This window comes from Heptranchias perlo, chromosome 8 (genome assembly GCF_035084215.1).
Source record: "Heptranchias perlo isolate sHepPer1 chromosome 8, sHepPer1.hap1, whole genome shotgun sequence".
Taxonomy (NCBI): Eukaryota; Metazoa; Chordata; class Chondrichthyes; order Hexanchiformes; family Hexanchidae; genus Heptranchias; species Heptranchias perlo.
In genome coordinates, this window is record NC_090332.1 from 71,706,554 (window position 1) to 71,733,629 (window position 27,076).

The 27,076-nt window shown below is 47.6% G+C and overlaps 1 protein-coding gene and 1 non-coding gene across 3 annotated transcripts in view; both read right to left on the reverse strand.

The window, feature by feature from the left end:
• Window positions 1-27,076, reverse strand: part of LOC137324226 (cyclin-dependent kinase-like 4) — a 50,406-nt gene that overhangs the window by 16,507 nt on the left and 6,823 nt on the right. For both annotated transcript variants that reach the window (XM_067988366.1, XM_067988367.1), the window contains exons 2-3: window positions 10,027-10,148; window positions 159-231 (exon numbers count right to left, since the gene is read on the reverse strand). In XM_067988366.1, the coding sequence (XP_067844467.1) occupies window positions 159-231; window positions 10,027-10,148 (195 nt within the window). The remainder of the gene's footprint in view (window positions 1-158; window positions 232-10,026; window positions 10,149-27,076) is intronic.
• On the reverse strand, window positions 24,319-24,432 carry LOC137324859 (U5 spliceosomal RNA). Its single transcript, XR_010963735.1, has one exon. It is a non-coding gene; the product is annotated as a U5 spliceosomal RNA (small nuclear RNA).

The window sequence follows — 27,076 nt, forward strand, 5'->3', positions numbered from 1 at the left end:
AGGTTGAAAAACAGCTAAGTTGAACATTTTAATATTTTTGAAAAATGCAACAAGTCTCTTTCTAAGATCTACAGGCAACAAGATCAAATCCAATCTACTGTTGAAAAACAACAATTTGAATATGTGAGAACAATGGTATCAATATAACAGTGACTTACATTGTGTTTGTGACAAAAGTTAACAGCTTGAAGCATTTGCCACATGATGTTTTTAACCATTGCTTCTGGTAATCTAAACCAGAAAGACATTCATTACCTTCAGGACCAGTGACAATATTTTCAAAACTTTTTTAAAAACTGTATAAAATACCAGATATTTTAATTTTAGGATTTTATTCTTAGCTTTGTTAGAAACTTCAATTCATGCAACAACCTAAAGTGGTAACACTATCAAAAAACCTTACAAGAAATCTAAATCATTTACAGACGGTATGATTGGCTCCAGAAAATTTTTCCAACGAATAAAAAGACTTGGATTTGCATTTACGATTCTTCAGATGGCTAGTCTCTGAACTCAACCATTCCGTTGGAGATGTTAACTAAATACTGTGAGCTTCCAAAAGAGAAAGGAGAGAAATTGTCAGGTGGTCAAGTGCTTAGATTACTCACAACTCTGAGTCAAAGCAAGTTATCATGGAATATTGGAACTTTTGTTTCCCAGATGGCTCAGTAAAGGCTGCACGTAACAGACCTAAAGGACCCACGGTTTGATTTCCTGGTTCAGTAATATAGGAGCTCCTAATTGCTTATTGTGTAAAGGCTTGGCTCCCAAACAAAAATACCTTACATCCATGGGGCGAGATAGAGAGCCCAGCAGTTTTCTACTAGCAAGTTGGATCTAGCCAAAAGACCTTTTGACTCAAGGAGAAGTGGGAAGAAATAGTCTTCTCAATGGAATCAAGGCAGGAAGGTGTTTTTTTTATATGCTAGTGGATCTCCCATGTTGCTGCACACGGGGAGTCAAGAACAAGGGAACAGGGCACTTTTCAGGTCAAGCTGGGTTAGAGGGCTGTAAATAATTGAACCGAGATTAGGGAGAGGAGAGGAGGCAGATTGGAGAGTGGAGATGGAGAGGCTGAGGAAGGGAAGGGAAGCTAGGGATAGGATGAGTGGGAGGGCAGAGAAAGAGACAGGAAGGGAAAAGAAGGGGACTGGGATAGGGTGAGCAGGAGAGATGAGAAACAGGAGAGACGAAGGAGCGGAAGAAGGGAAGAGAGTGTGAGGAGATGTGGATGCGGTTTTGATTCAGCCGGAGGTGGGGGGGTGGCGGTTGTGTCAGTACAGTGTGGCAATTGATACGTTATTTTGAATCTTTGCTGCTTGGGTTTACATTTCAATTGTGAGAGTACCTTCAATGCATTGCATAAAGTTGGAGCTTAAACTGAGTTTTGTGTTACATATTGTTTCATCTTTATGTAAACCTAAGCTTGGTTGAGATATTTATCTCTGTTCAATTCATGTTAGCCTAGTGATTGATATAACTGGCAGAAAATATAAATTGTACCAAGGAGTAGCTGCAGGGGTTTGGAACAACCAAGGGTAAAAGTGTAAACCTATGCCTCCTGGATGTAACACCTACAAGGCCAGCCTGAAGATGGTCTTGGACGATACGTATCAGCTGGTAAAGGGCCACTTGATTGTGGCACATGTCTTTCAAAAGAAACATTATGGCATAAGAAGACAGCTAGTTTGCTTTTATATTGGCAACTTGGTGAAAGGAAAGGCCCATCCTAGATCAACAGCAGTACAAGGTACCAGGTTAAGTTAGCCCCTAGCTACAAGGTACTTATTATTGGACATGAATTACAGGCTTCTCAGGTTACCAGAAGGCACAATGGCTGGTGTGTGACATGTTTCCATGGGACTGGACCAGGAGGTGCCAGGTCATCCTAACGCGACACTGGACAGGGAACAATTCTCATTTTCATTGACGACATCATTATTATCACTTTCTGTGTCGCCTTCTAATGCTTGGCTAACAGATACTATCAGTGGGGTGTGGGTCACACAAGATCCATGGTGAATGAATCTGAAAAAGCAGAACAAGACAATACAGTGCCTACAATGAACCTCGGTGGAATATCACAGAATAGGTTTGCCTGAAAAGACTTTCACTGGCTTCAGATAGGAGGAAATTGATAAAGCCTTGTGGCCTAGAACTCTGATGTCAGGGATACTTTGTCCTCAGATTCTTCTGTCCTGAGAAAGATGGGAACGTACTGTTTAACTCAATGGCTCAGTTACTATACTGGTTGCAATCTCCGTTAACTTCAAAGGTACTTAAGCTGGAACAATCATAAAATGTTACAGCACAGAAATAGGCCATTCAGACCATCAAGTCTGTGCTGGTATTTTCTTCGTGAGCCACCGAATCTAAACCCATTCTCCTGCTTCCTTTCCATATTGTTTAACTTCCCTCCTTTTCAAGAAACTGTCTAATTCCCTTTTAAAAGAATTTACGGATTCTGTTCCAATAACGCTTTGCAGCAGATAATTCCACATTCAAACCACTTTCCGTCTAATGGTTTTTTTCTAACCTCCCCTTTAATTATTTTTATGATTATTCCTCATTAATGTCTTGCTGACCAATGGAAACAATCTGGGGGAAAAATTGGATAAGGGTCCGTTCTGGGCGATGGTAGCGCGATGCGCCACCACCCCATGCCCGACGGACCCCACGCAGGCAGCACATGAACTTCGTGCTGCCTGCTACTTACCATGAAATCTCCGTGCAGCAAGCGCAGCCCTTGCTGCTGAGAGGCTGCACAGAGAATGAGGAAGTTGGAAATGGGGCGTGCACAGCGCACGTCATCAGCAGCCTGCACTACTTAAAGGTGCAGGCACATTTCCAATGGCAGGCACACAGCCAAGTAGGAGAAGGGAGAATGGCATTGCAAGTAGCTGCACCAGCAAGAGAGAGGGCTCCACGATTCTCAGACAATGCTCTCGAGGCCCTGGTGGAAGGCGTGGACCATAGGAGGGCAAGCATGTACCCGCAGGGTGGCCGGAGACCCTCCAGACTACAGCTGCGCAGGCATTGGCAGGCTGTGGCACAGGAGGTGAATATTAGGAGCATTGCACCACGCATGTGGTTGCAGTGCCGAAAGAAGTTTAATGATTTGACACGAGTGGTCAAGGTGAGTGAATGCAAGTGTCAAGTGGCACATCCTACCAACTGCACCAATACTCCATGCACGACATCTCCCATCACCCACCCACCCACCAACAAACACTGCCATCCATACGCAATGCTGCATCTCACCCGCACATTGTACCACACTTGCAGGCCACACAACCACCACTCACAAGTCACACAAACTGGCAGCTATTCTATCGTGACAGGCACATCACCCACACACCTTGCAGGACACTCACTGACACACTTTCCTCTGTCTTGCAGGAGAAGGTGGCACCCGGCAGCAGGAGGGACCTGAGGCTGGACAAGCAAGTCTGCATGTCCTCACCCCCATAGAGGAGACGTGCTGCGGATCATTGGACGGGCCATCGCTGCAGCCATCACAACGTGCCGCGCTGGAGGTCCCAATGAAGGAGGTGTCTGCATATCTAATGCTCCTTCTTCTTTTCCACATCTCCCTCCTCCCATAATCTTTTCTGACACACGTGCTGCACATGCTGTCAGCACACACCTCTTACTTGCTCCTTTCCCCACTCCACAACTCAACCTGTTTCCCTTTGTCATTGCGTCCTTTAGAGATTAGGTTAGAGGAGGGATCTGCACGTGGTGAGACACCGAGCACAAGTGCGCAGGAGCCGGGGTGGAGGGAACAGATACCACAGGTGCCAGCTCGCCGGAGGGCGAGGTCGCTCACTAGTTCTGCTGCAGAGGAATCAGATGAGGACTTCGATGGGCCAGGCTACAGAAGACGGCCGATGGACAAACACCAACAAATGCTTGGGGCATTGGAAAGCCTGCCAGAAAGCCTGCGCACAATGAGAAGGGGCACGGAGGAGTCCAGCTCCAACTTGGCACAGGGCTTTGCGCAGAGCTTGGAGCCCATCCTTTCCAACATGGAACGGGTGGTCACCTCCATCAGCGTTCCTGTGGAACCCACCATGATGCAGTGTCTGATGACTGATGTCACAGCATCCATTGCAGCACAAACATCTGCCATCCAAGGTCTGACTGCTGCATTTGCAGCTCAGGCTGCTGCCTTGGAAGCTCAGCCTGCTGCTATCGTGGCTCTGGGGACCACTGTGGAACAGGGATTCCAGGGCGTCACAGCACTCCAGCAATCCAGGTCACCAGGTTTGCTGAGGCATCACCCCGGGAGAGTGGCAGTGGCACCAAGGCAGTCAGACCTGCTGTCCTCTCTCAGGACAACGGCATTCCTTCTCCCACCCCTGCCACTCCGCCAGTGCCCCTGTTGTTGCCTCTCGGCCAGCCAGGCCAGACTGCTGCAGCCCATGCTGAGATGGTGCAGTCTGAAGCCGGGCCCTTCAGGCCCAGAGCTGCTCGAGGTCGTTCTCTAAGGCCATCTGCAAGTTACTCCATTGAAGGCCAGCAGCCTTGCACCACCCATGCTCCAGCCACTGGGGAAGCACCTCATAGGAACACTAGGATAAGTAAAGGCACACAAACAACAGGCACTAAGGGAATGCACAAGGGTGAATAGTTCTGTTTTGTTTGCATAATTTCATTTATTCATCCATAAATGAGAGTTTGATTTTGCATTTGGTGGTGGTTTTTATTTATGCAATGAGCTGAGGGGGACACCAATATGTAATCAGATGGAGGGTGATTTGATTATCTTGTGGGAGGGGAAAGGTGGGAATGTCAGACTGTTGGTGAGTTGGGGGATGTAGTTCCAATTATTGATAGTGGGCACGGATCAGGTGAGCACGCACAGCCCTTGCAGACAAGGCGTGTGGTTCCTGCTGCACCCTTGCATCCTCCACTTCCTCTTCCAGCTCCACCACCTCCTCCTGCTCCTCTTCAGCCTCTTCCAGCTCCTGCTCCTCCACCTCTTCCTCCTCAGCCTCCTCCTCCTCCACCTCTGGCTCAGGATCATCTGCAATCATTGGTGGCAAAGGCTGGTCCCTCATGATGGCGAGGCTGTGCAGCATGCAGCAGACCACCATGAATCTGCCCACCTGCTCAGGGGAGTACTGCAGGGATCCTCCAGACTGGTCTAGACAGCGGAAGCGTTGTTTGAGGAGGCCCATGGTGTGCTCCACAATGTTCCTTGTGGCAGCATGGCTCTCATTATAGGCCTGCTGTGCACGTATGCGTGGATTCCTGACCGGTGTCATAAGCCACGTCGTGAGGGGATAGCCTTTGTCACCCAGTAGCCAGCCTTTGATTTGCCGAGTCGGATGAAAGATAGCTGGCACGTTGGACTGACAAAGGCACGTGACTACTCCCAGGGAAGCGGGCACGACCTCCAAGATGTGATGCGTGTGGTCGCACACCAGCTGCACGTTGAGGGAGTGGAAGCCCTCTCGGTTGATGAAGAGAGCCGAGTTGATGTGCGGGGCACGCAGGGCAATATGTGCGCAGTCAACGGCACCCTGCACCATGGGGAAGCCAGCAATACGGGCGAACCCCCGTGCTCGCTCGTTCTGATTGTCTCTGTTGAGACGGAAGGTGATGAATCTGTTCCTCATGTGGTACAGTGCGTCTGTGACCTCCCTTATGCAGCAGTATACTGCATACTGCGAGATGTTGCACGTTGCCAGCAGAGGCCTGAAATAATCCTGAGCCGTAGAAATTCAGTGCCACGGTGACCTTCACAGCCACAGGCACAGACCTTGCCCTGCTCTGAGGCTGCAGTTGTGGCCGCACCAGTTGACAAATCTCGGTCAAGGCTTACTTGGTGAACCTCAGGCGTCGGATGCAATCCTCCTCGGTCATGTTGAGGTAAAAGAATTGATCCCGGAAGGCCCTCATTGGGTAGGGCCTCCTGCTCAGTGCCCTGCGCCTCCTCATCCTCCCTCTCCTCGCAGCTTGACCTGCTGCCCGTGGCCTCTCTGCATGCCCCCAGTCATGCTCAATGCCCAACAGGAGCCCTAGCAGACCGCTCATGGTTGGTAGGAATGTTGTTCCACCAGCATTGTAACTTTCCAACCCGTAAGGCAATACCTGCCAAAGCACTCAAAAGTAGTGTAGGAACTCTCAATAAGAATAGGGAGCTTCAAAAAACACTTACTACTCCTCCAGCAGCCAGAAGCAATAATCCAACAACTAACTTGCAACACCTGCATGGCCCTTTAAATAGCGCAGGTGGGGGTGTCCTTCAGGCACTGTAAGAAATGTTTAGATGGTCGGGGATAAGACTGTGCATTGAGTTGAGTGTTAAGGTCGAAAATGGTGTGTATCATTTTAAATCAGCTTTGCAGCCATTTTCTCCCTACTTTACATGCTTCCGGCGTCCGGTATTAGCACATGCGCTAACTCCTATACCAAGATGGCGTCAGGCGTCAGGCCAAAAGAACGGACGCTACATGGCCCAGTTTAGCGCCCTCTGTCTTTGTTTATCTTATCATAGCCCTTCATAATCTTGAAGACCTCTATCATTTCATGTCGTAAACCTCTCAGCACTGATGAAAAAGCTCTAACTTCTCAAGTTTCTCTTCATAACTGTAACCCCTCATCCCTTTTCCATTGCTTTTATATCCTTCCCATAATGGGTGCCAAAACCTGTACACAATACTCCCAAAAGTGGACTAAGGTCTTGTACAGGTGCAACATTACTTCTTTCCTTTTGTATTCTATGCCTTTAGATACAAAGCCAATTATTTTGATTGTTTTTATGGTCTTATCTATGTGTACTGCCCCTTAATGACCCGCAACAAGGTCCTCCTGCTCCTCTACTCCATTTAAAATCTTGCCATTCTAACTTCCAAAATGTCATCCTTCATACTTTTCTATATTGAACTGTATCTGCCACCTATCTGCCCATCCTGCTAACCTATCCCTGTCCTTCTATAGTCTTTCACAACCTTCATCATAATTTGCTATACCTCCAATTTTGCATCATTGGCAAATTTCTAAATTTTCCATAATTCCTAAGACCAGATCAATTATGTAAATAACAAATTGTCAGACCCCAGTCACCACATCGGCCCAGTGTGAACAACTTCCTTTTATTCCGAGCCTTTGCTTTCTGCCCTCTAGCCATCTCTCATAGGTGGAGAAGTACCTTACGTTCAAAAAGATTGACGATCCAGAGTAATTGTCAAGAATTATTATGTATTTATGTTTCTTCAATTTTTGGATGTTAAATCTGTTCATTTGTTTGACAAGATAGTCACGTGGGCATCGGATGTGTTGTATAATGATGAGATATTAGAGATTGGTGCGGAGAGGGAATGCAATGATCCTTGGAACCTGGTCTGTGTTAAGACAAAGCTATGGCCCCTGCCAGCACTGGGAAAGGGAAGGGGGAGAGGGTGGGGGAAGTTGGGCATATAAGGGAAAACCCAAAAGTTTCTGTGGAGAGAGACAGAAGGCAAAGTGCTATTGCAGATTTGTATCAGTTATTAGTAAATAAATCCTGTAGGGAGCTTTGACTGGAAGAAGCTGAAGACCCTGTCATCCAATGCTTAATTTGGATCTGACAATGAAAGCTTTCTCTTCTCACTTCCAGCATACAGCAAAGACGGATGGACACCATAAGCACAATTGAAGTTTGCATTAACAGCAGAAGAATGGATCTCCATTTATATTCTTGGCATTGGTGTAACAAACGCTTTAAAAACCTCACAGCTGGAACTTTTACTACTGGATATTATCTGTAGCAAGATAATAGCATAAACTAACAAATCATTTAACAAACTTCTTTTGAAGGACTACAAATGGAAGCCTAAATATTTATCTCTGTATTAGAGAATTCACTCTAAAGATCCAATTTCATCTGAACTTTCTTCTTAATTGTACTTTTTTTCAATTTCAAAATATACTTTATTCCATAAAATTTAAAGATATGCACAGTGCACACACAGTTCAAGTAAAAAGACACTAAATGCAGCAAGGCAGTTCAAAGCAATACAGTGCAGATCGTATACACTATGATCTCATTATTACAATTTTAAAACATCATAAATATTTTCTAATACATTCTGTACAATACAAGATGAGGTGGCTTTTAATGGTGGCCTTTCCCCATAGAGCCTTTGCGTAGGTCGCACCTTGCTTCAGTGCATCCCGCAGCACGTACTCCTGGACCTTGGAGCGTGCCAGTCAGCAACACTCGGTCGTGGACAGCTCCTTCAGCTGGAAGACCATCAGGTTTTGGGCAGACCAAAAGGCCTCCTTCACTGAGTTGATGGTCTTCCAGCCGCAGGTTATACCTGTCTCAGTTGGCGTTCCGGGGAACAGCCTGTAGAGCACAGCGTCCTGTGTTACCGAACAGTTTGGGATGAACTGGGGCAGATGCCAATGCACCTCTCTCCACACCCTCTGTGCGATGCAATTCATCAGGAGGTGGACGACGGTCTCATCCCCACCACAAACTCAAGGGCAGCTCGCGGTGGTGCTGAGATTCCATGAGTTGGAAGGACTGCAATGGGAGGGCCCTTCTCACCACCATCCAGGCTATATCCTCATGCCTGTTTGTCAGTTCTGGGGATGAGACATTCAGCCATAAGGCATCGACCATCTGGTTGGGGATATGCCCGATCGAATCCACCCTCTCATTTCCCTGGAGAGCTCTCAGAATGTTCTGTGTCGACCACTGTCTGACGGCCTTGTGGTCGAAGGGGTTCCTCCTCAGGAACTTCTCCACCTGGGACAGGTGGTGGGGGATGGTCCAGCTGGACAGGACCTACTGCATCTGCTTGGCCAGACCTAGCCTTCTCAGTGTGTTGGACAGGTAGAAGCTCAGCATGTAGTGACAATTGGTGTTTGCGTACTGGGACTCTACATGCATCCTGAGGCACTCACACACAAAGGTGGCCATCAGGATCAGGGAGGCATTTGGGAAGCTCTTCTCCCCTTTGTTTGGGGGCTTGTACACGGTGACCCTGCGGACCTTGGGCCTCCAGACCAAGTTGAAGATAGCTTGGGTGACTGTGACGGTGGAGTTGTGGGGAATGGGCCAGGCCCTGGCCACATAGAACAATGCCGCGAGTACCTCACACCTTATCACCAGGTTCCTGCCGGTTAAGGAGAGGGATCGTCCCATCCACGTACCAAGCTTCTGTTTGGCCTCGGCGATCCGCTCCTCCCAGTTCTTTGTGCAGGCTAAGGGCCTCCTGAACAAGATCCCCATCACCTTCGGTAGTCGGACCTGACGATGAAGGGGACATAGGATCGGGTCTCCCACCTGCCAAAGAACATGGCCTTGCTCTTACTTCGGTTCACTCTGTCCCCGAGGCCAGCTCGAAACGGTCCCAGATGCCCATGAGTCTGTGGAGCGACTGCTGATTGGAGCAGAAGACGGTGACGTCGTCTATGTACAGGGAGGCCTTAACCTGAGAGCCTCCGCTGCCTGGTATCGTCACCCCCCTGATACCCACGTCCTTCCTGATGGACATGGCAAACAGCTCAATAAAACAAATGAACAAGACCGCGGAGAGAGCACAGCCCGGCCTGACTCCAGATCTGATCGGAAAACTCTCCGTCTCCCACCCGTTGATTAGGACTGCGCTTTGGATGTCCGCGTAGAACAGTCAGATCCAATCGCGGATTCCCTCCCCAAAACCCATTTTGGAGAGCACGTTCATCATGTATGTGTGGGATATTCTGTCGAAGGCCTACTCCTGATCCAGGCTGATGAGGCAAATGTTCACCCCCTTTCCTGCACGTGGGCGATCGTATCCCTGAGCAGCGCAAGGCTATCAGACATCTTCCTGCCGGGTACAGGTCTGATCAGGGTGGATCTCCCACTCCAGAGCAGACTTGAGCCTGTTGGCGATGACCTTAGACAGAATTTTGTAGTCGTCATTTAGCAAGGAAATGGGTCGCCAATTTCTGATTTCTTCCCTCTCCCCCTTCAGCTTGTACAATCTTGCTCATCTGTGTGCAGTGTTTTTAGTAAAACAAACTTCTATGTTGAAGTGCTCTTACCCTCTGGGATACCTCTGCAGCTCATTTAATACAGTGTGATCACAGTACTCAAACACGAGATGCAATTTACGTTTTCTTCTGAATACTTCGAGAAGGTTCACTAAGTTATTGTGCTTTAATTGCTGTAACAAAGATATATATAATGCTGTTTAAGTTCCTTACACACTACATTCTCCTTCAGATTTAGCAATATTGTGACATTTTAACACTCATCTCTGCACTGAACCAATTCATTTTCCCAAAACACAGACTATGAAACACTGAGGATTGGATAGGTTTGGGGGTCTGAAGCTTAAAAGTTCTAAAAAAAACTAGCAAAAGGGAAAACAACAAATCATATTACTGCATTACCATATTTTTTTTTAAAAATCAGGTATGAATTCCAATTGTATTGCATGAATATTCACAATTCTCTCCCTCTCTTTAGTCACTGACAAGGAGTAGAACACTTGGAATACAATTCCATAGCCATCAATTGCCCTTCAGTGCCTCGCCCCACATGGGCATTAATTATCCGTATGTGAACCTTTATAATACACGTCAGGATCATGAGAAACCACAAAGATCATCATCATTATAAACTTCCCTGATAAATAACTACGCATTTCTGTTGGGAATAACCAAATAAGTATCAACAGTTGCAGTAAGCAATATCTCCCAGGAAGGAAGATGTTACATCATATTCAAAAGAAGAAATCCCATGTGCATTAACATAATCACTTTGTCCTTCTATTTTTAACACAACACATGCCCTACAAGAAGCAGGGCCTCAAAAAATAAGTTAAGCTGTATTGATTGTAATGCAATGAGGCACCCTAGAGTGTCATGAACTGTAATTATATACGATGTGTAACTGTATTGTTGGAATCATATTTGAACTGTACTTTATGTATCTTGCAAATTGTATAATCTGTATTGTGTATATTTGAAATGTGATATGACAACTGTATTGTATGTATTGTTGCAAATTTTATGAATAAAGTATATTTTTTGAAAAAACCATGTGTTAAACTGGCAGGGGAGAATCTGATAGGCTGTCCCTTTGCGCAGAGGGTGTGGAGAGAAGCGTTGGTATCAGTCCCGGTTCATCCCGAACAGTTTGGTAACACAGGACGCTGTGCTCTATGAGCTGTTCCCCCGGACGCACACCAAGACAGATATCACCTACGGCAGGAAGACCATCAACTCAGTGAAGGAGGCCCTTTGGTCGGCCCAAAACCTGCTGGTCTTCCAGCTGAAGGGGCTGCCCATGACTGAGTGTTGCCGACTGGCACACTCCAAGGTCCAGGAGTATGTGCTGTGGGACGCACTGAAGCGAAGTGTGGCCTCAGCAAAGGCTCTATGGGGAAAGGCCATCATGTAAGGCCTCCCCACCTTGTATTGTACACCATGAGTGATAAGAAATACCGTGTTTGAATTGTAATAATGAGATCGCTTTGTGTATGATCTGTAGTGTTCTTGGTTTGAAATGTACTGGTTTGGAATGGTGATATTTATGGTGTAACTTTAAATTCTATGAAATAAAGTATATTTTGAAATAATTTTTTTTTCGCCTTTTAGTAAAATTTCCGTGGAGAGGAACATTCAGAGTTTTAAGTAATTTTTTGAGGCCTGCTTTTGTGGGGCTGACTTATTGCTGAAAGAAAAATTTCTCTTTAGTTGTGAATACGTAGTAGGTGTGTCTTTGACGAGTTGTCATTATTATGATGAGGTGGCCATAGGTGCATTAGGCAGGTTGGCAAGTGCTTGGGTTTTGGGTCAGTTCTGTAATTGCAATGTGTTAAATGTTTAAATATTTTTGATTAAGCCGTGCGTGTTTTAAACAACAGGCACCGATGGGACGGGTGGCTGAATACCTGCCTCATCAGCTTGGACCAGAAGGCCTTCGACAGAATATCCCACATGGTCATGCTCTCCAAAATGGAGTTTGGGCAGAGGAGAGTCCGTGATCCAGAAGGCGGATCTCCCAGAACGAGTAGAAACAGCTATAACCAGTTGGCGCTTTGTTGACATAGAGGTGGATCTCAATGCTGGCTGGAGACCGGTCTAAAACCTTTCTCCAGTAGGGCGGGAACGATTTTTTTTTGCAGCGGACATGGTGGCCGGAGTTTCCCGAGCACCTGGGCAGGGGGTGTGCAACACCATCAGGCTGACCACAAGGGTGGTTGAATGACCCTCGCCTTGCCAACGGAATGTCTTCGTGAGGAAGTTTCTTCTCGAAGCCTGTCAATTCAAGGCCGGGGACATCTTCTGCCTGCAGGACTTCCCGAGGAGTGGATATTTCAACGTGACCTACAGGGATGTCGAAGGATGCCTGAAGATGCTCCAGGCCTTCAAGGAGAAGAGGAAGGAAGCACTGTTGTCACTCCTTATTGAGGAACTGCTCTTCGCGCTCCCGCGAAGGAACTGACGCTAACATTCCACATGTTCAATCTGCATGTGCCCGTCCTGGATGTGCTGATTTTTTTTAATATTTCAAAATATACTATATTTCATAAAATTTAAAGCTACCACAAATCCAAGGCGATACAATTCAAAACAATAAAACACGGATCGTAAACAATACAATTCCAATATTACAATTTAAAACACAGTACATATCTTCTAATACACGTTGTACAATACAAAGTGGGATGGCCTTTCCCCGTAGAGCCTTTGCGTAGGCTGCACCTCACTTCAGTGCATCCCGCAGCACGTATTCCTGGATCTTGGAGTGTGCCAGTCGGCAACACTCCGTCGTGGACAGCTCCTTCAGCTGGAAGACCAGCAGGTTTTGGGTGGCCCAAAGGGCCTCTTTCACCGAGTTGGTGATGTTAGCGTGGATTTTGGACTGTTGAATTAAAGGCAACGATGAAGTGACTAATGGGTACATGACAGTGGTATTTACCCTAAAACCACATTGAAATGCGCTTTGTGTAGATTAGACTAACCTTAATTAAAGGCTTAAATATAACGCTTGACTACTAATAAAATGGACACTTAATTAAACAAATGTCTGACTCCGAGTGGTGATTTTTTTCCCACAACAGTGATCTTTCAGCAACAGTTGATATCTGTCTCGGTGTGTCCCCCGTGGAACAGTCCATGGAGCACATTGTCCTGCGTTACCGAAATGTTGGGGATGAACCAGGACAGATACCAACGCATCTCTCTCCACATCTTCTGCACGAAGGGGCAGTCGATCAGGAGGTGGATGACGGTCTCCTCCCTGGATATGGACCAACAAGAGGCGCATCAAGGCGATGCTGAGGGTGGATGCCGACAGAAACATCATCCACCTGCCATCAAGTTTCGTGATTGGGACGAGTCATAGGTATGTGGTGTACCCGGGGCAGCCCAGAGTGTATTGATCCTGCGGCAAACCCAGGCATGAGGTGGTCTCCTGCAATGCGGTGATCTGCAGGGACTGCAGGAAGGAGGGCCACCAGACACTGGACTGTCAGGAGGCCAAGTGCTGCAACTTGTGCGGAGAGGCTGGTCACTTGTACAAGACTTGCCCAAACTGCAGACATACCTACGCACAGGCAGCGAGAGGTGAGGCGATGCAGAAGAAGTGAGCAGCATTCGTGGCTGCCCCAAAATAAGCCAGACCCCTCCCCCAACCGCTCTGCCCCACGTGAAAGAGCCAACGACCAGCATGACGGCATAGGGCAGGAAGCAACCAAACCCTGAAACCCAGCCCCGAAACTTCCACTGAGAACGCAGAGTCGATGGAATGTGACCCAGGGACGTAAGAACGATGGATGACACAGGGAAAGAAAAAGAGGAAGACCAATAGGATTAGAGGTACAAACGCCAAAGGTGTGACCAGCAGCAAGAGGTGCTTAGAGTCCCCAACAGACAATAGCAACCACTCCTCAGCTAATCATGGGTGACTTTAATCTACACGTAGACTGGCCAAACCAAATTAGCAATAATACTGTGCAGGATGAATTCCTGGAATGTGTACGAGATGGTTTTTTAAACCAGTACATTGAGGAGCCAACCAGGGAACAGGCTATCCTAGATTGGGTATTGTGCAATGAGAAGGGATTAATTAATAATCTTGTTGTGCGGGATCCTTGAGGGAAGAGTGACCATAACAGGATAGATTTCTTCATTAAGATAGAAAGTGAAGTAGTCCAATCCGAAACTAGGGTCCTAAATCTAAACAAAGGAAACTACGAAGGTATGAGGAGTGAATTGGCTATGATAGATTGGGAAGCTTCATTAAAAGGCATGACAGTGGATAGGCAATGGCTAACGTTTAAAGAACAAATGCGTGAATTGCAATATTTATAAATTCGTTCTGGTGCAAAAACACAAAAGGAAAAGCGGCCCAACATGGTTAACAAAAGAAATTAAGGATAGTATCAGATCCAAAGAGGAGTCAAATAAAGTTGCCAAAAAAAGTAGCAAGCCTGGGGATTGGGAGCAGTTTAGAATTCAGCAAAAAAGGACCAAGAGATTGATTAAGAGGGGAAAAATAGAGTATGAGAATAAAATTGCAAGGAACATAAAAGTGGACTGTAAAAGCTTCTACAAGTATGTAAAAAGAAAAAGATTAGTGAAGACAAATGTAGGTCTCTTACAGTCAGAAACGGGAGAATTTATAATGGAGGAGAACAAGGAAATGGCAGAGCAATTAAACAAATACTTTGGTTCCATCTTCACAGAAGAGGACACAAATAACTTCCCAGAAATGCTAGGGAACCAAGGGACTAGTGAGAAGGAGGAATTAAAGGAAATTAGTATTAGTAAAAAAATAGTGCTGGAGAAATTAATGGGACTGAAAGCCGATAAATCCCCAGGGCCTGATAATCTGCATCCCAGAGTACTAAAAGAGGTAGCCATGGAAATAGTGGATGCATTGGTTGTCATCTTCCAAAATTCTATAGATATTGGAACAGTTCCTGCAGATTGGAGGGTGGCAAATGTAACCCCACTATTTAAAAAAGGAGGGAGAGAGAAAACAGGGAACTACAGACCGGTTAGCCTAACATCAGTAGTAGGGAAAATGCTAGAATCTATTATAAAGGATGTGATAACAGGGCACTTCGAAAATATCAACTGGATTAGACAAAGTCAACATGGATTTATGAAAGGGAAATCATGTTTGACAAACCTACTGGAGTTTTTTGAGGATGTATCTGGTAGAATAGATAAGGGAGAACCAGTGGATGTGGTTTATTTGGATTTTCAGAAGGCCTTTGATAAAGTCCCACATCATTGGTTAGTGTGCAAAATTAAAGCACATGGGATTGGGGGTAATATACTGGCAGGGGTTGAAAATTGGTTAACGGACAGGGAACAGAGAGTAGGAAAAAATGGGTCTTTTTCAGGGTGGCAGGCGGTGACTAGTGGGGTACCGCAGTGATCAGTGCTTGAGCCCCAGTTATTCACAATATATATCAATGATTTGGATGAGGGAACCAAATGTAATATTTCCAAGTTTGCTGACAACACAAAACTAGGTGGGATCGTGAATTGTGAGGATGATGCAAAGAGGCTTCAAGGCGATTTGGACAAGTTGAGTGAGTGGGCAAATACATGGCAGGTGCAGTATAATGTGGATAAATGTGAAGTTATCCACTTCGGAAGGAAAAACAGAAAGGCAGAGTATTATTTAAATGGTGATAGATTGGGAAATGTTGATGTACAAAGGGACCTGGGTGTCCTTCTACACCAATCACTGAAAGCAAACATACAGGTGTAGCAAGCAGTTAGGAAGGCAAATGGAATTTTGGCCTTCATTGCAAGAGGATTTGAGTACAGGAGCAAGGATGTCTTACTGCAGTTATACAGGGCCTTGGTGAGACCACACCTGGAGTACTATGTGCAGTTTTGGTCTCCTTACCTAAGAAAGGATATACTTGCCATTGAGGGAGTCCAGCGAAGGTTCACCAGACTGATTCCTGGGATGGCAGGACTGTTGTACGAGGAGAGATTGGGTCGACTCGGCCTGTATTCACTCGAGTTTATAAGAATGAGAGGGGATCTCACTGAAACATATAAAACTCTGTCGGGGCTAGACAGATTGGATGCAGGGAGGATGGTTCCCCTGGCTGGGGGGTCCAGAACAAGGGGTCACAGTCTCAGGATACGGGGTAGGACATTTAGGACTGAGATGAGGAGAAATTTCTTCACTCAGAGGGTGGTGAACCTGTGGAATTCCCTACCACAGAAGGCTGTGGAGGCCAAGTCACTGAATATATTTAAGGAGATAGATTTCTAGACACAAAAGGCATCAAGGGGTATGGGGAGAGAGCGGGAATATAGTATTAAGATAGAGGATGAGCAATGATCATACTGAATGGCGGAGCAGGATTGAAGGGCTGAATGGCCTACTCTGCTCCTATTTTCTATGTTTCTATGAACAAGGAAAAGGGGGGAAACCCCACCTTCATCAAAAGATCTCAGCAACTACCGGCAGCAGTTATGCATATGGACCCAGAGGCAGTCAATCTGGTCAGGAGGCAACGATAGTCATTCCTCGGGCCCGGGGATTCTGCTGCGAGGAGGCCAATTCACCCCCACGAGTTTAAGGAGGTGGTGGGGGGCCTCCAGCCCGTAGCAGATGTTCTGTACAAGAACACCCCGCTCCAACTGATCAATGTGCATGCCCCGGCCCTCAGGAGCAAGCAGCTGGAGGTCTTCTAGCGCCTTCCGATGCTGCTGGCGAACTCTAGGACGGTCGTTCTCGCCGGAGACTTCAACTGCATCATCAATGCGGCTGGACGATCTAGCAGGGCCAACGGAATATTGGACACCACGTCCAAACTCCTGACGGAACCGGTGAAAGATGTAAATCTTCGTAACGTCTTCAGCAACCCCGCATACGGAGCGCCGCAGATATACACCTGGTCCAGGCCAGACGGGTCCCTCCGTTCCAGGATAGACTTCCTATTTGTGTCCCCAACACTCAAGGTGTGATCCACCGATGTCCAGCCGGTGTTCTTCTCTGACCACTGCCTCCTACTGGCCGACTGTCAATTGTAGGAGGACCAGAAGGCGGGCAGGGGGATAAGGAAGCTGAACGTGAGACTGTTGACACCGGAGAACATCGAGGAATTAAAGAGTGAATACACAAGTTGGAGGGCAATGAAACCCCTCTTCGACTCCAAGGTGCACTGGTCCGAAGCGATCAAGGCCAACATCAAGAGGTTCTTCATCCTCAAAGGTATTCAAAAGGCGATAGAGTGACAGAGGAAAATGTCGCAGCTTCAGAAAAGCATGCAGGACCTTCTCCAGTTGCAGTCAATGGGGGTCGATGTCGAGGAGGATCTCAGGGAGGTGAAGGGCCAGCAAGCCTCGCTCTTCGCGTCCGAGGCCTCAAAGATCATCTTCCGGACCAGAGTCCGCTCCATGGAGCAGGTTGAGAAGTGCTCGGGCTTCTTCTTCCAGAAGCTGCACAGAGACACCTCTGTGATCAGCAGCCTGAAGGAGGAAGACGGCTTGGTGACATCTTCGCAGGCTGATATACTGAGGATCAGTAAGTCCTTTTATGCCAGACTGTATGACGGACTCCCAGTCCTTCCTGTCCTCTATCACGGAGGTCTTAGAAGATAGTGAGCGGGAGAGCATAGATCAGCCGCAGGCGTTGGACAAGCTGACAAAGGCCGTCCGGTCCTTCGAGAAGAGTGGAATTCATGGAAGCGATGACTTACCGGTTGAGTTGTACTTGGCCCTGTGGGACTGGATAGGCCCAGACCTGCTGGAAGTGTACGGGGGTATGCTTCTGGCAGGCAGCATGTCAGAGTCCATGAGGAAAGGCATCATCACCCTCATCTACAAGCAGAAGGGGAGAGGGAAGAAATTAGAAATTGGCAACTCATTTCCTTGCTAAATGTCAACTACAAGATTCTGTCTAAGGTCATTGCCAACAGGCACAAGTCTGCTCTGGAGCTGGTAATCTGCCCCGATCAGACCTGCACAGTACCCGGCAGGAAGATCTCTGATCGCCTTGTGATGCTCAGGGATACGATCGTCTACATGCAGGACTGGGAGGTGAACTCCTGCCTCATCAGCTTAGACCAGGAGAAGGCCTTCGACAGAATATCCCACACGTACATGATGGATGTGGTCTCCAAAATGGGTTTTGGGGACGGAATCCACGATTGGATCCGACTGCTCTTCTCGGACATCCGTAGTGCAGTCCTAATCAATGGGTGGGAGTCGGAGAGCTTTCTGATCAGGTCTGGAGTCAGGCAGGTCTGTCCTCTCTCTGCGGTTTTGTTTGTATGTTGTATTGAGCCGTTTGCCGCGTCCACCAGGACAGGGGGCTGACGATCCCAGGCAGCGGAGGCTCTCAGGTCAAGGCTTCCTTGTACATGGATGACGTCACCATCTTTTGGTCTGATCAGCGGTCGGTACACACACTGATGAGCACCTGTGACCAGTTCAAGCTGGCTACGGGGGCCAGAGTGAACCGAAGAAAGAGTGATGCCATGTTCTATGGCAGTTGGGAGACCCAATCCTTAGTCTCCTTCACCGTCAGGTCCAACCACCTAAAGGTGCTGGGGATCTGGTTGGGGGGGCCCAGGCCTTCACCATGAACAGGGAGGAGCGGATTGCCAAGGCCAAACTGTAGCTTGGTGTGTGGGGGGGGCATGCCCTCTCCATAACCGGCAGTTTCCTGGTGATAAGGTGTGAGGTGCTCGCGGTGTTGCTCGATGTGACCAAGGTCTGGCCCATTCCCCACTCCTCCACTGGCACAGTCTCCCGCGCTATCTTCCACTTTGACTGGAGGTCCAAGGTAGAACACATCCACAGGGTCACCATGTACAAGACCCCAGACAAAGTGGGGAAGCGCGTCCCCAATGCCGCTCTGCTCCTGATGGTCACCTTTGTGTGTGGCTGCCTCCCGGATATGTGTAGAGCCACAGTACGCAAACACCAAGTGTCACTACATGCTGACTTTCTACCTGTTCACCACATTGTGAAGCCTGGGTCTGGCCACGCTGGCCAACCAGACGCAGGACGTTCCGTCCAGCTGGACCGTCCCCCACCACCTGTCCCACATGTAGAAGTTCCTGAGGAGGAACCCCTTCGACCAGAAGGCTGTCCGACAGTGGTAACAACAGAACATACTGGGAGTCTTGAAGGGGAAGGAGAGGGTGGATCCGATCGGGCAGTTCCCCGAACAGTCGGACGATGCCATTTGGCAAGATGTCTCGTCGCCCGAACTAACCAACAGGCACAAGGATGTGGCCTGGATGGTGGCAAGAAGGGCCCTTCCAGTGCAGTCCTTCCAACACGCACAGAATCTCAGCGCCACCGCAAGCTGCCTTGAGGTTGCAGCGGGGACAAGACTGTCACCCACCTCTTGATGGGCAGCCCCTTCGTGCAAAGGATGTGGAGAGAGATGCATTGGTATCTGTCCTGGTTCATCCCCAACAGTTCGGTAACACAGGACGCTATGCTCTATGGGCTGTTCCCCGGGACGCACACCAAGACAGATATTAACTGCTGCTGGAAGACCATCAACTGGGTGAAGGAGGCCCTTTGGCCCACCCAAAACCTGTTGGTCTTCCAGCTGAAGGAGCTGTCCATGACCGAGTGTTGCTGACTGGCACACTCCAAGATCCAGGAGTACGTGTTGAGGGATGCACTGAAGTGAGGTGCGGCCTACGCAAAGGCTCTATGGGGAAAGCCCACCATGTATGGCCATCCCACTTTGTATTGTACACCATGAGTCATAGAACTACTTTGTTTAATGAGATCGCTTTGTGTATGATCTGTAGTGTTCATGGTTTGAAATGTACTGCGTCCTTCCTGATGGACGCGGCAAACGGCTAGATACAACTCACAAACAAGACCGCAGAGAGAGGACAGCCTGCATAACTCCAGATCAGATCGGAAAGCTCTCTGACTCTCACCCGTTAATTAGGACTGTGCTGCGAATAACCAAGTAGAGCAGTCGGATGCAATCGCGGATTCCCTCCCCAAAACCCATTTTGGAGAGCACGTCCATCATGTACATGTGGGATATTCTGTCAAAGGCCTTCTCCTGGTCCAGGATGATGAGGCAGGTGTTCACCCCCCCAGTCCTGAGCAGGACAAGGCTATCAGAGATCTTCCTGCTGGGTACAGTAAAGGTCTGATCGGGGTGGATCACCCACTCCAGAGCAGACTTGAGCCTGTTGGCGACGGTCTTAGACAGAATCTTGTAGTCGACATTTAGCAAGGAAATGGGTCGTCAATTTTTGATTTCTTCCCTCTCCCCCTTCTGCTTGTAGATGAAGGTGATAATGGCTTTCCTCATGGACTCTGCCAGCAGCATACCCTTGTACACTACCAGTGGGTCTGGGCCTATCCAGTCCCACAGAGCCAAGTACAACTCGACCGGTAAGCCGTCGCTTCTGGGAGTTCTACTCTTCTCAAAGGACTGGGAGGCCTTTGTCAGCTCATCCAAGGTCAGTGGCCAATCCATGCTCTCCCGCTCGCTGTCGTCCAAGACTTCCTTGATAGAGGACAGGAAGGACTGGGAGGCCACGCTGTCTGTGGGCTTCGCGTCATAGAGCCTGGCATAATAGGATTTGCTGATCCCCAGTATGTCGGCCTGCGATGAGGTCAGCGAGCCGTCTTCCTCTTTCAGGCTGCTGATCACAGAGGTCTCTCTCTGTGCAGCTTCTGGAAGAAGCAGCGCGAGCACTTCTCGCCCTGCTCCACGGAGCGGACTCTGGACCGGAAGATGATCTTTGAGGCCTTGGATGCGAAGAGCGAGGCTTGCTGGCCCTTCACCACTCAGAGTTGCTACCTGACATCGATCCCCATCGGCTGCAGCTGGAGCAGATCCTGCATGCTTTTCTGGAGTTGTGACACTTTCCTCTGTTTCTCTCTCGCCTTCTGAACACCTTTGAGGATGAAGAACCTCTTGATGTTGAGAATCCCTACGTGGTCAGTTTTCGGTAAAATATTAAGATGCCTACGTGGCAAAGAAGCAGAATGCAAAATGGTTAGAAAGGGTTAATTAGTTAGTAACTGAGATTGGTACAGGTGGCCTGGCCTCCTGCTGGGCCATATGTTTGCGTAGTCAGCAGGTTTGCATTGTCTTATCAATGTAGAGTCTTTGATGTGATTCAAGGACTGGTCTGAATGTCTCCATGTTTATGGCAGATCAATATAGGTAACGAGCTTAGCCAAAGTTGAAAGACATTCCAAGTTGGGAGATAAGGAACAGAAGGAACAGGAAAGAACATTCCAGGTTGGAAGGTGAGGAAGTATCCCCTTTGATGTCTAACAGCAGCATGATCAGCACATGGACGATCTATGATTGGCCGGCAATAATGTAACCTCGCATGGCAACCTATGCCCGGCTTATGATTGGTGTTGACCCTCGTTAAGTATGTTCCAACCCCTATTGATCTGTATAAAAACGTGTGGATTTCTGTATGTTTCTTGTTCTTGCTCTGCCAGCATAGAGGGGCTCTATCAGGAGTCCAAATCAATGCTGCAGACTAAGAACCCTGCTATTAAAGTTGGGATGAACTTTAAAATGTATTCGACTTCAGTTTTTACTGAACCAGACTGAGGGGAAAGAATCCGGATCGTCAATGTTGGCCTTGATTGCTTCCCACCAGTGCACCGTGGAGTCGAAGAGGGGTTTCACGGTTCTCCAACCTGTGTAATCCCTCCTTAGTTCCTCAATGTTCTCCAGGGGTAACAGTCTCACGTTCAGCTTCCATATCCCCCTGCCCGCTCTCTGGTCCTCCTGTGATTGACAGTCGGCCAGTAGGAGGCAGTGATCAGAGAAGAACACTGGCTGGACGTCGGTGGATCTGACCTTGAGCATTGGGGACACAAATAGGAAGTCTATCCTGGAACGGACAGACCCAGTGTATATCTGCGACGCTCTGTCTGCAGGGTTGCTGAAGACGTTGCGAAGCTTTACGTATTTCACCACCTCTATCGGGAGTTTGGACGTGATGTCCAATATACCGCTGCCCCTGCTGCATCGTCCAGCTGTATCGATGATGCAGTTGACGTCTCTGGTGAGAATGGTCGGTCTGGAGATCGCCAGCAGTATTGGGAGATGCTAGAAGAGTCCATCCTCTCGCTCCAGAGGATCGGGGCGTACACATTGATCAGTCGGAGCAGGGCGTTCTTGTACAGAACGTCTGCTCCGAGCAGGCGGCCCCCCACCACCTCCTTAACCTCAGTGATGGTGAATTCACCTCCTCGCAGCAGAATCCCCAGGCCCAAGGAACGACAATCGTTGCCTCCCAAACAGATTGACTGCCCGTGGGTCCACGTATGTGACCACTGCCGGTAATTGCTGAGGTGCGGGATCCCGCACTCCTACAAGAACAGCAGGTCCCTCTTGACGCTGGATAGGTAGTCCAGGGTCGCGGCACATCGCCTAGTCGATTTGATCCTACGCACGTTTATGGATCCAATTTTTAAATCCATTTTAAAATACAAAAGAAAACATTCAGGTTTTACTACTACATCAGTCCGGGGTTTACGTTACCGTCCATTTGGGACCCTGGGTTCAGATTCTGCATTTGTGCGGTGTACATGAACTTCTGGACAGTCCTTGACTAAGGAAGGAGGCCTGTCCTTCGTTGGGGGAGGGTCCTCGCTCGGGGGTCGATGGTGGTGTGTCAGTGAGATCCACAACCAGGTCCAGCTCTTCGTCCATTGCTGGGGGTTCGCTCTCCGCATCCGTCGTGCTGCTTTCAGTTGCCCGGAGTTGGGGGACCTCGCTCTCTGCATTGCTGCTCCCAGCGTCCTGGACTTGGGGTGCGTTAGACACGTCGCTGCTCCCGATGCCCTGGGGCTGGGTGTTGCTGCTCCCAGGTTCCTGGAGTTGGAGCGCGTTGTCAGTGTCGCTGGTCACCGTCGCGTTTTGCTTCTTCCTTTGATGAAGGTGGGGTTTCCACTCTTTCCTTTGGTCGTTGTCCGAGGAGTTCGCTGTTGTCTGTTGGGGACTCTAAACTCCTCTTGCTGCTGGCCCCACCTTTGGCATTCGTGCTTCTGGTCATGCGGGATTTCCTCTTTTTCTTTGCTTGTATCATCCATCCTTCATCCGTCCCTGGTTCGCCTTCCATTGGCTCTGTGTTCTCAGCGGTAGTTTCGAGGTTTGGTTGGCTTCCTTGACACTCTCTTCCTGCTCTTTATCCTCCTCCTGGTCATTGGCCTTTTCACGTGGGACCACAGCAGGGGGGAGGGGTCTGGCCTCCTTTGGGGCAGCTATGTCTGCTGCTCTGGTTGTTCCTCTTGCTGGTACAGATCCCATGCATGTCCGCAGTGTTGATGCTCCACTCGCTCCGTCCACGTATCGCTTGAGGAACATCGGCACACCCACGACGAGCACATGCGGGGTGACCATGTGGACCGTTAGCGTCCGATCCTTCTCCAGCGGGATTGCGAAGAGCGGTTCCGCATTGAGGAGTGACAACGGCGCTTCCTTCCCCTTGTCCTTGAAAGCCTGGAACATCTACAGACATCTTTCGACATTCTTAAAGGTCACGTTGAAATAGCCGGTCCTCAGGAAGTCATGTAGGCAAAAGATGTCCACTGGCACGAATCCACAAGCTCTCAATAGAACCTTCCTCACAAAGATGTCCTGTTGCTATGGCTTGGGTCCTTCATGCGTCTTTGAGGTCAGCCAGACCGTATTGCGCACCCGGGGCTCTGGAACCTCTGGTCGCCATGTCCGCTGCAAAGAAGAAACTGTCTTTATCTTACTGGAAAAAGGCGTTAGACCAGTCCCCGCCCAGCATTGAGATCCACCTCTATGTCAGTAAAACTACAAACAGGTTACAGCTGTTTCTACTCATCCTGCTTCGTCCTGGGAGATCCGCCTTCGGGATCATAGATTCTCCCCTGCCAGGTAAGTCATTTAAACATTTACATCAACTCGGTGATGAAGGAGGAAGCCTCCGAAAGCTTGTGGAATTTAAAATAAATTTGTTGGACTATAACTTGGTGTTGTAAAATTGTTTACAATAATGCAATGAGGCACCCTACGGTGCCATGAACTGTATTTACAATGTATGGTGCGTAACTATTGATTGTACCACGACCCTTGTTTTGCACTGTATGGAACATTGCAAATTGTATGACCTGTACTGTATTGTTTCAAAGCGTGACTTGAACTAAATTGTCCGTACCTTAACAAATTTTATGAATAAAGTTTATTTTAAAATATAAAAAAATTTAACATTGCAATTATAGAACTTATCTGAAACCTAAACATTTGTCAAACCCACTATTACACCAATAGCCAACTCATCACAATAATAACTATAAAAATACAGTTACCATATATTCACAACTAAAAATAAATCTTTCTTTCAACAATAATTCAGCCCCACAAAAGCAGGGCCTCAAAAAATTACTTAAAACTCCGAGTGTTCCTCTCCACGGAAATCTTTAGTAAAAGGCGAAAGATTTATACGATCTGAAGAGAAACCAGAGTGTACTAAAAGTTTAGCGTCAACTCCTCGCTCCTAAGCGGCAACAGGCCTCTTTAACATTGTAATGGGACACTAGAATTAATCCAGAGAAAACTAATTCTAACAGATCAATACAGCAGATGCAAAAGTAACGACAATCTTCAATCATCATGGTCAAACCTGAAGTTTATTTTGCTTTTCTGCAAAGTACTTTGTACAGCATTATGGGTATGTAAATGAGCTCTGAGCTTTGTGGGGGCTGGGTTTACAGTGACCTGTACAATTCTTACTTGGGTACAAGTTTACTTCATATGTTTATTCTCTCTGTGTTTGAACTTTCAGATAAGAAATTTTAATCAGCAGTTTCCGCTAGTGAGCAAACCGTATTTCAGTTCATACAGGAAGCCACTGACACAATGAGAGCAGACACAGAGCTCAGAGCCGTGCATGGAAAGGAGGCAATTGAGGAATCCACTTCAAAATCTAGTATCCATGTCACTGCGTTCAATTTTTATGCTGAAATTTATATTTGACCAAAGAAACTAGACTTGTTGATGTATCCGTGGTGTTAATTTTAACTGTTGATCCATTAACTATCTATATTCTGCTTTCATTTACGCAATTTATTTGGAAATGACCAAAGGCAAGAAATGAAGATGGCGTTTATTCTTTCAAGGGTGAAACAAACCAAAACAAAATATTAAAAATACTTCAAACGTAGATGTTTACAACATTCACAATTCACTACCTGAACTTGGGTATAGGGACAAAATTTCAAAATTTCCAGATGACACAAATCTTGGAAATGTAGTAAACAGCAATGAGGATAGTAGCAGAATGCAGGAGAGAGAGGGTAGAGAGGGGTTAGACATCCAAAAGGAAATAGGGATGATAGAGCATGGTAGGAGGCAGGGAAATGGTGTGAAGGGTGTGATCTTTGAGCAGGGTTAGAAGCTGGGAGGAGGGGAACATAGTAACAGGTCGGAGGACAGCTCGAGGTTTCCGGCGTTGGAGGAAGTGTTTTTTTAATTTCAAAATATACTTTATTTCATAGGATTTAAAGATACACACAGTTCAATGTAAAATTCATAATTCCAAGCAATACAGTTCAAAGCAATACAATACAGATCGTACACAATACAATCCCATTATTACAATTCAAAACACAGTACATAATCTTATCAAACCTGGTGCACAATACAAAGGTGGGATGGCCGTACACGATGGCCTTTCCAACCAGAGCCTTTGCGTAGGTCGCATCTCGCTTCAGAGCGTCCTGCAGCACGTACTCCTGGACCTTGGAGTGTGCCAGTCGTTGGAGAGCGAGAATTGACGACTGCTGCAGAATGGTGCAGTGGAGCTGTAGCATAGTAGAAGTGGCTGCACTGCTGCAACCTGTGATGCCAGTAAGGTAAGGGTGGCTATTGTGAAGCTGGGCAGGAAGGGGATGGGATACAAAGAAAGGGGACAGGAAGTGGGGAGTAAGAAGGGGAGGGAGGAAAGCGAAGAATGAGAGGGGAAGAGTAAGGAGGAGGGGGAAGAGTGCAGAGGGAGGAGAGAAAGTGGGAGGAGAGAAAGAAGGAAGAAAAGAAAGGGAAGATGGCGGAAAGAGTGGGAAAGTGGGAGGAGAGTGGGAGGGTGGAAGGAGAGTGGGAGGGTGGATGGAAAGAGCGAGGGTGGAAGAAGAGAGCGAGGGTAGAAGGAGCGTGGGAGGGTGGAAGGAGAAAGGGCAAGGAGGAAAGAGAGATGGATGGTGGAAGGAGAGAGGGAGGGTGGAAGGAGAAAGGGCAGGGAGGAAGGGACAGGATGGGGAAGGAGGACAGATGAAGGGGAGCTCATGGAAGAATGAGGAGTGAGGATGTGTGTGTGTGTATATATATATATATATATATATATAATAATTTAACAATACAGTAATTTATTTTCTATGAGCACTAATTATGATGCTCTTGATAAGCCGTCCTTTTTATGGGGGGGGGGGGGGGAGGGGGTGCGATGAGTTAGACCGACCAGCAAGATCAGCTGTGAAAGGCAGGGACTGCTAAGGGAGTCCGTGGTAAATATCAGGCTGGGGGATTCAGGGTGAACCCACAGATGGCAGCGAAAAACCAGTGGGAGCCGCAGGCAATGGGTGCGAGGAGCACCTCAACCGCAGTCATTTTCTCTCTTCATAAAAATATGATGTAAATAAATATGTTGTACGAATTATAAAATGATTCTTGAATTCCTATCTGTTAGGACGAGACACGGCTGAGTGTGCACTGAGCAATAAATACTATTTTGCCATAAAGATACAGTAATGAGGGGAAAGAGTCATTCTGCAGCACCACCCAGTGGCCAGGCCTGTAACTTTTTTTTTATATTTCAAAATATACTTTATTTTATAAAATTTAAAGATACACACAGTTCAATGTAAAAGGACACAATTTGAAGCGATGCAGCTCAAACCAATACAATGCAGATCATACACACTGTGATCCCATTATTACAATTCAAAACACAGTACATATCTTCTTATACATTCTGTTCAGTACAATGTGGGGTGGCCTTACATGATGGCCTTTCCCCATAGAGCCTTTCCGTAGGCCATACCTCACTTCAGTGCGTCCCACAGCACGTACTCCTGGACCTTGGAATATGCCAGTTGGCAACACTCGGTCATGGACAGC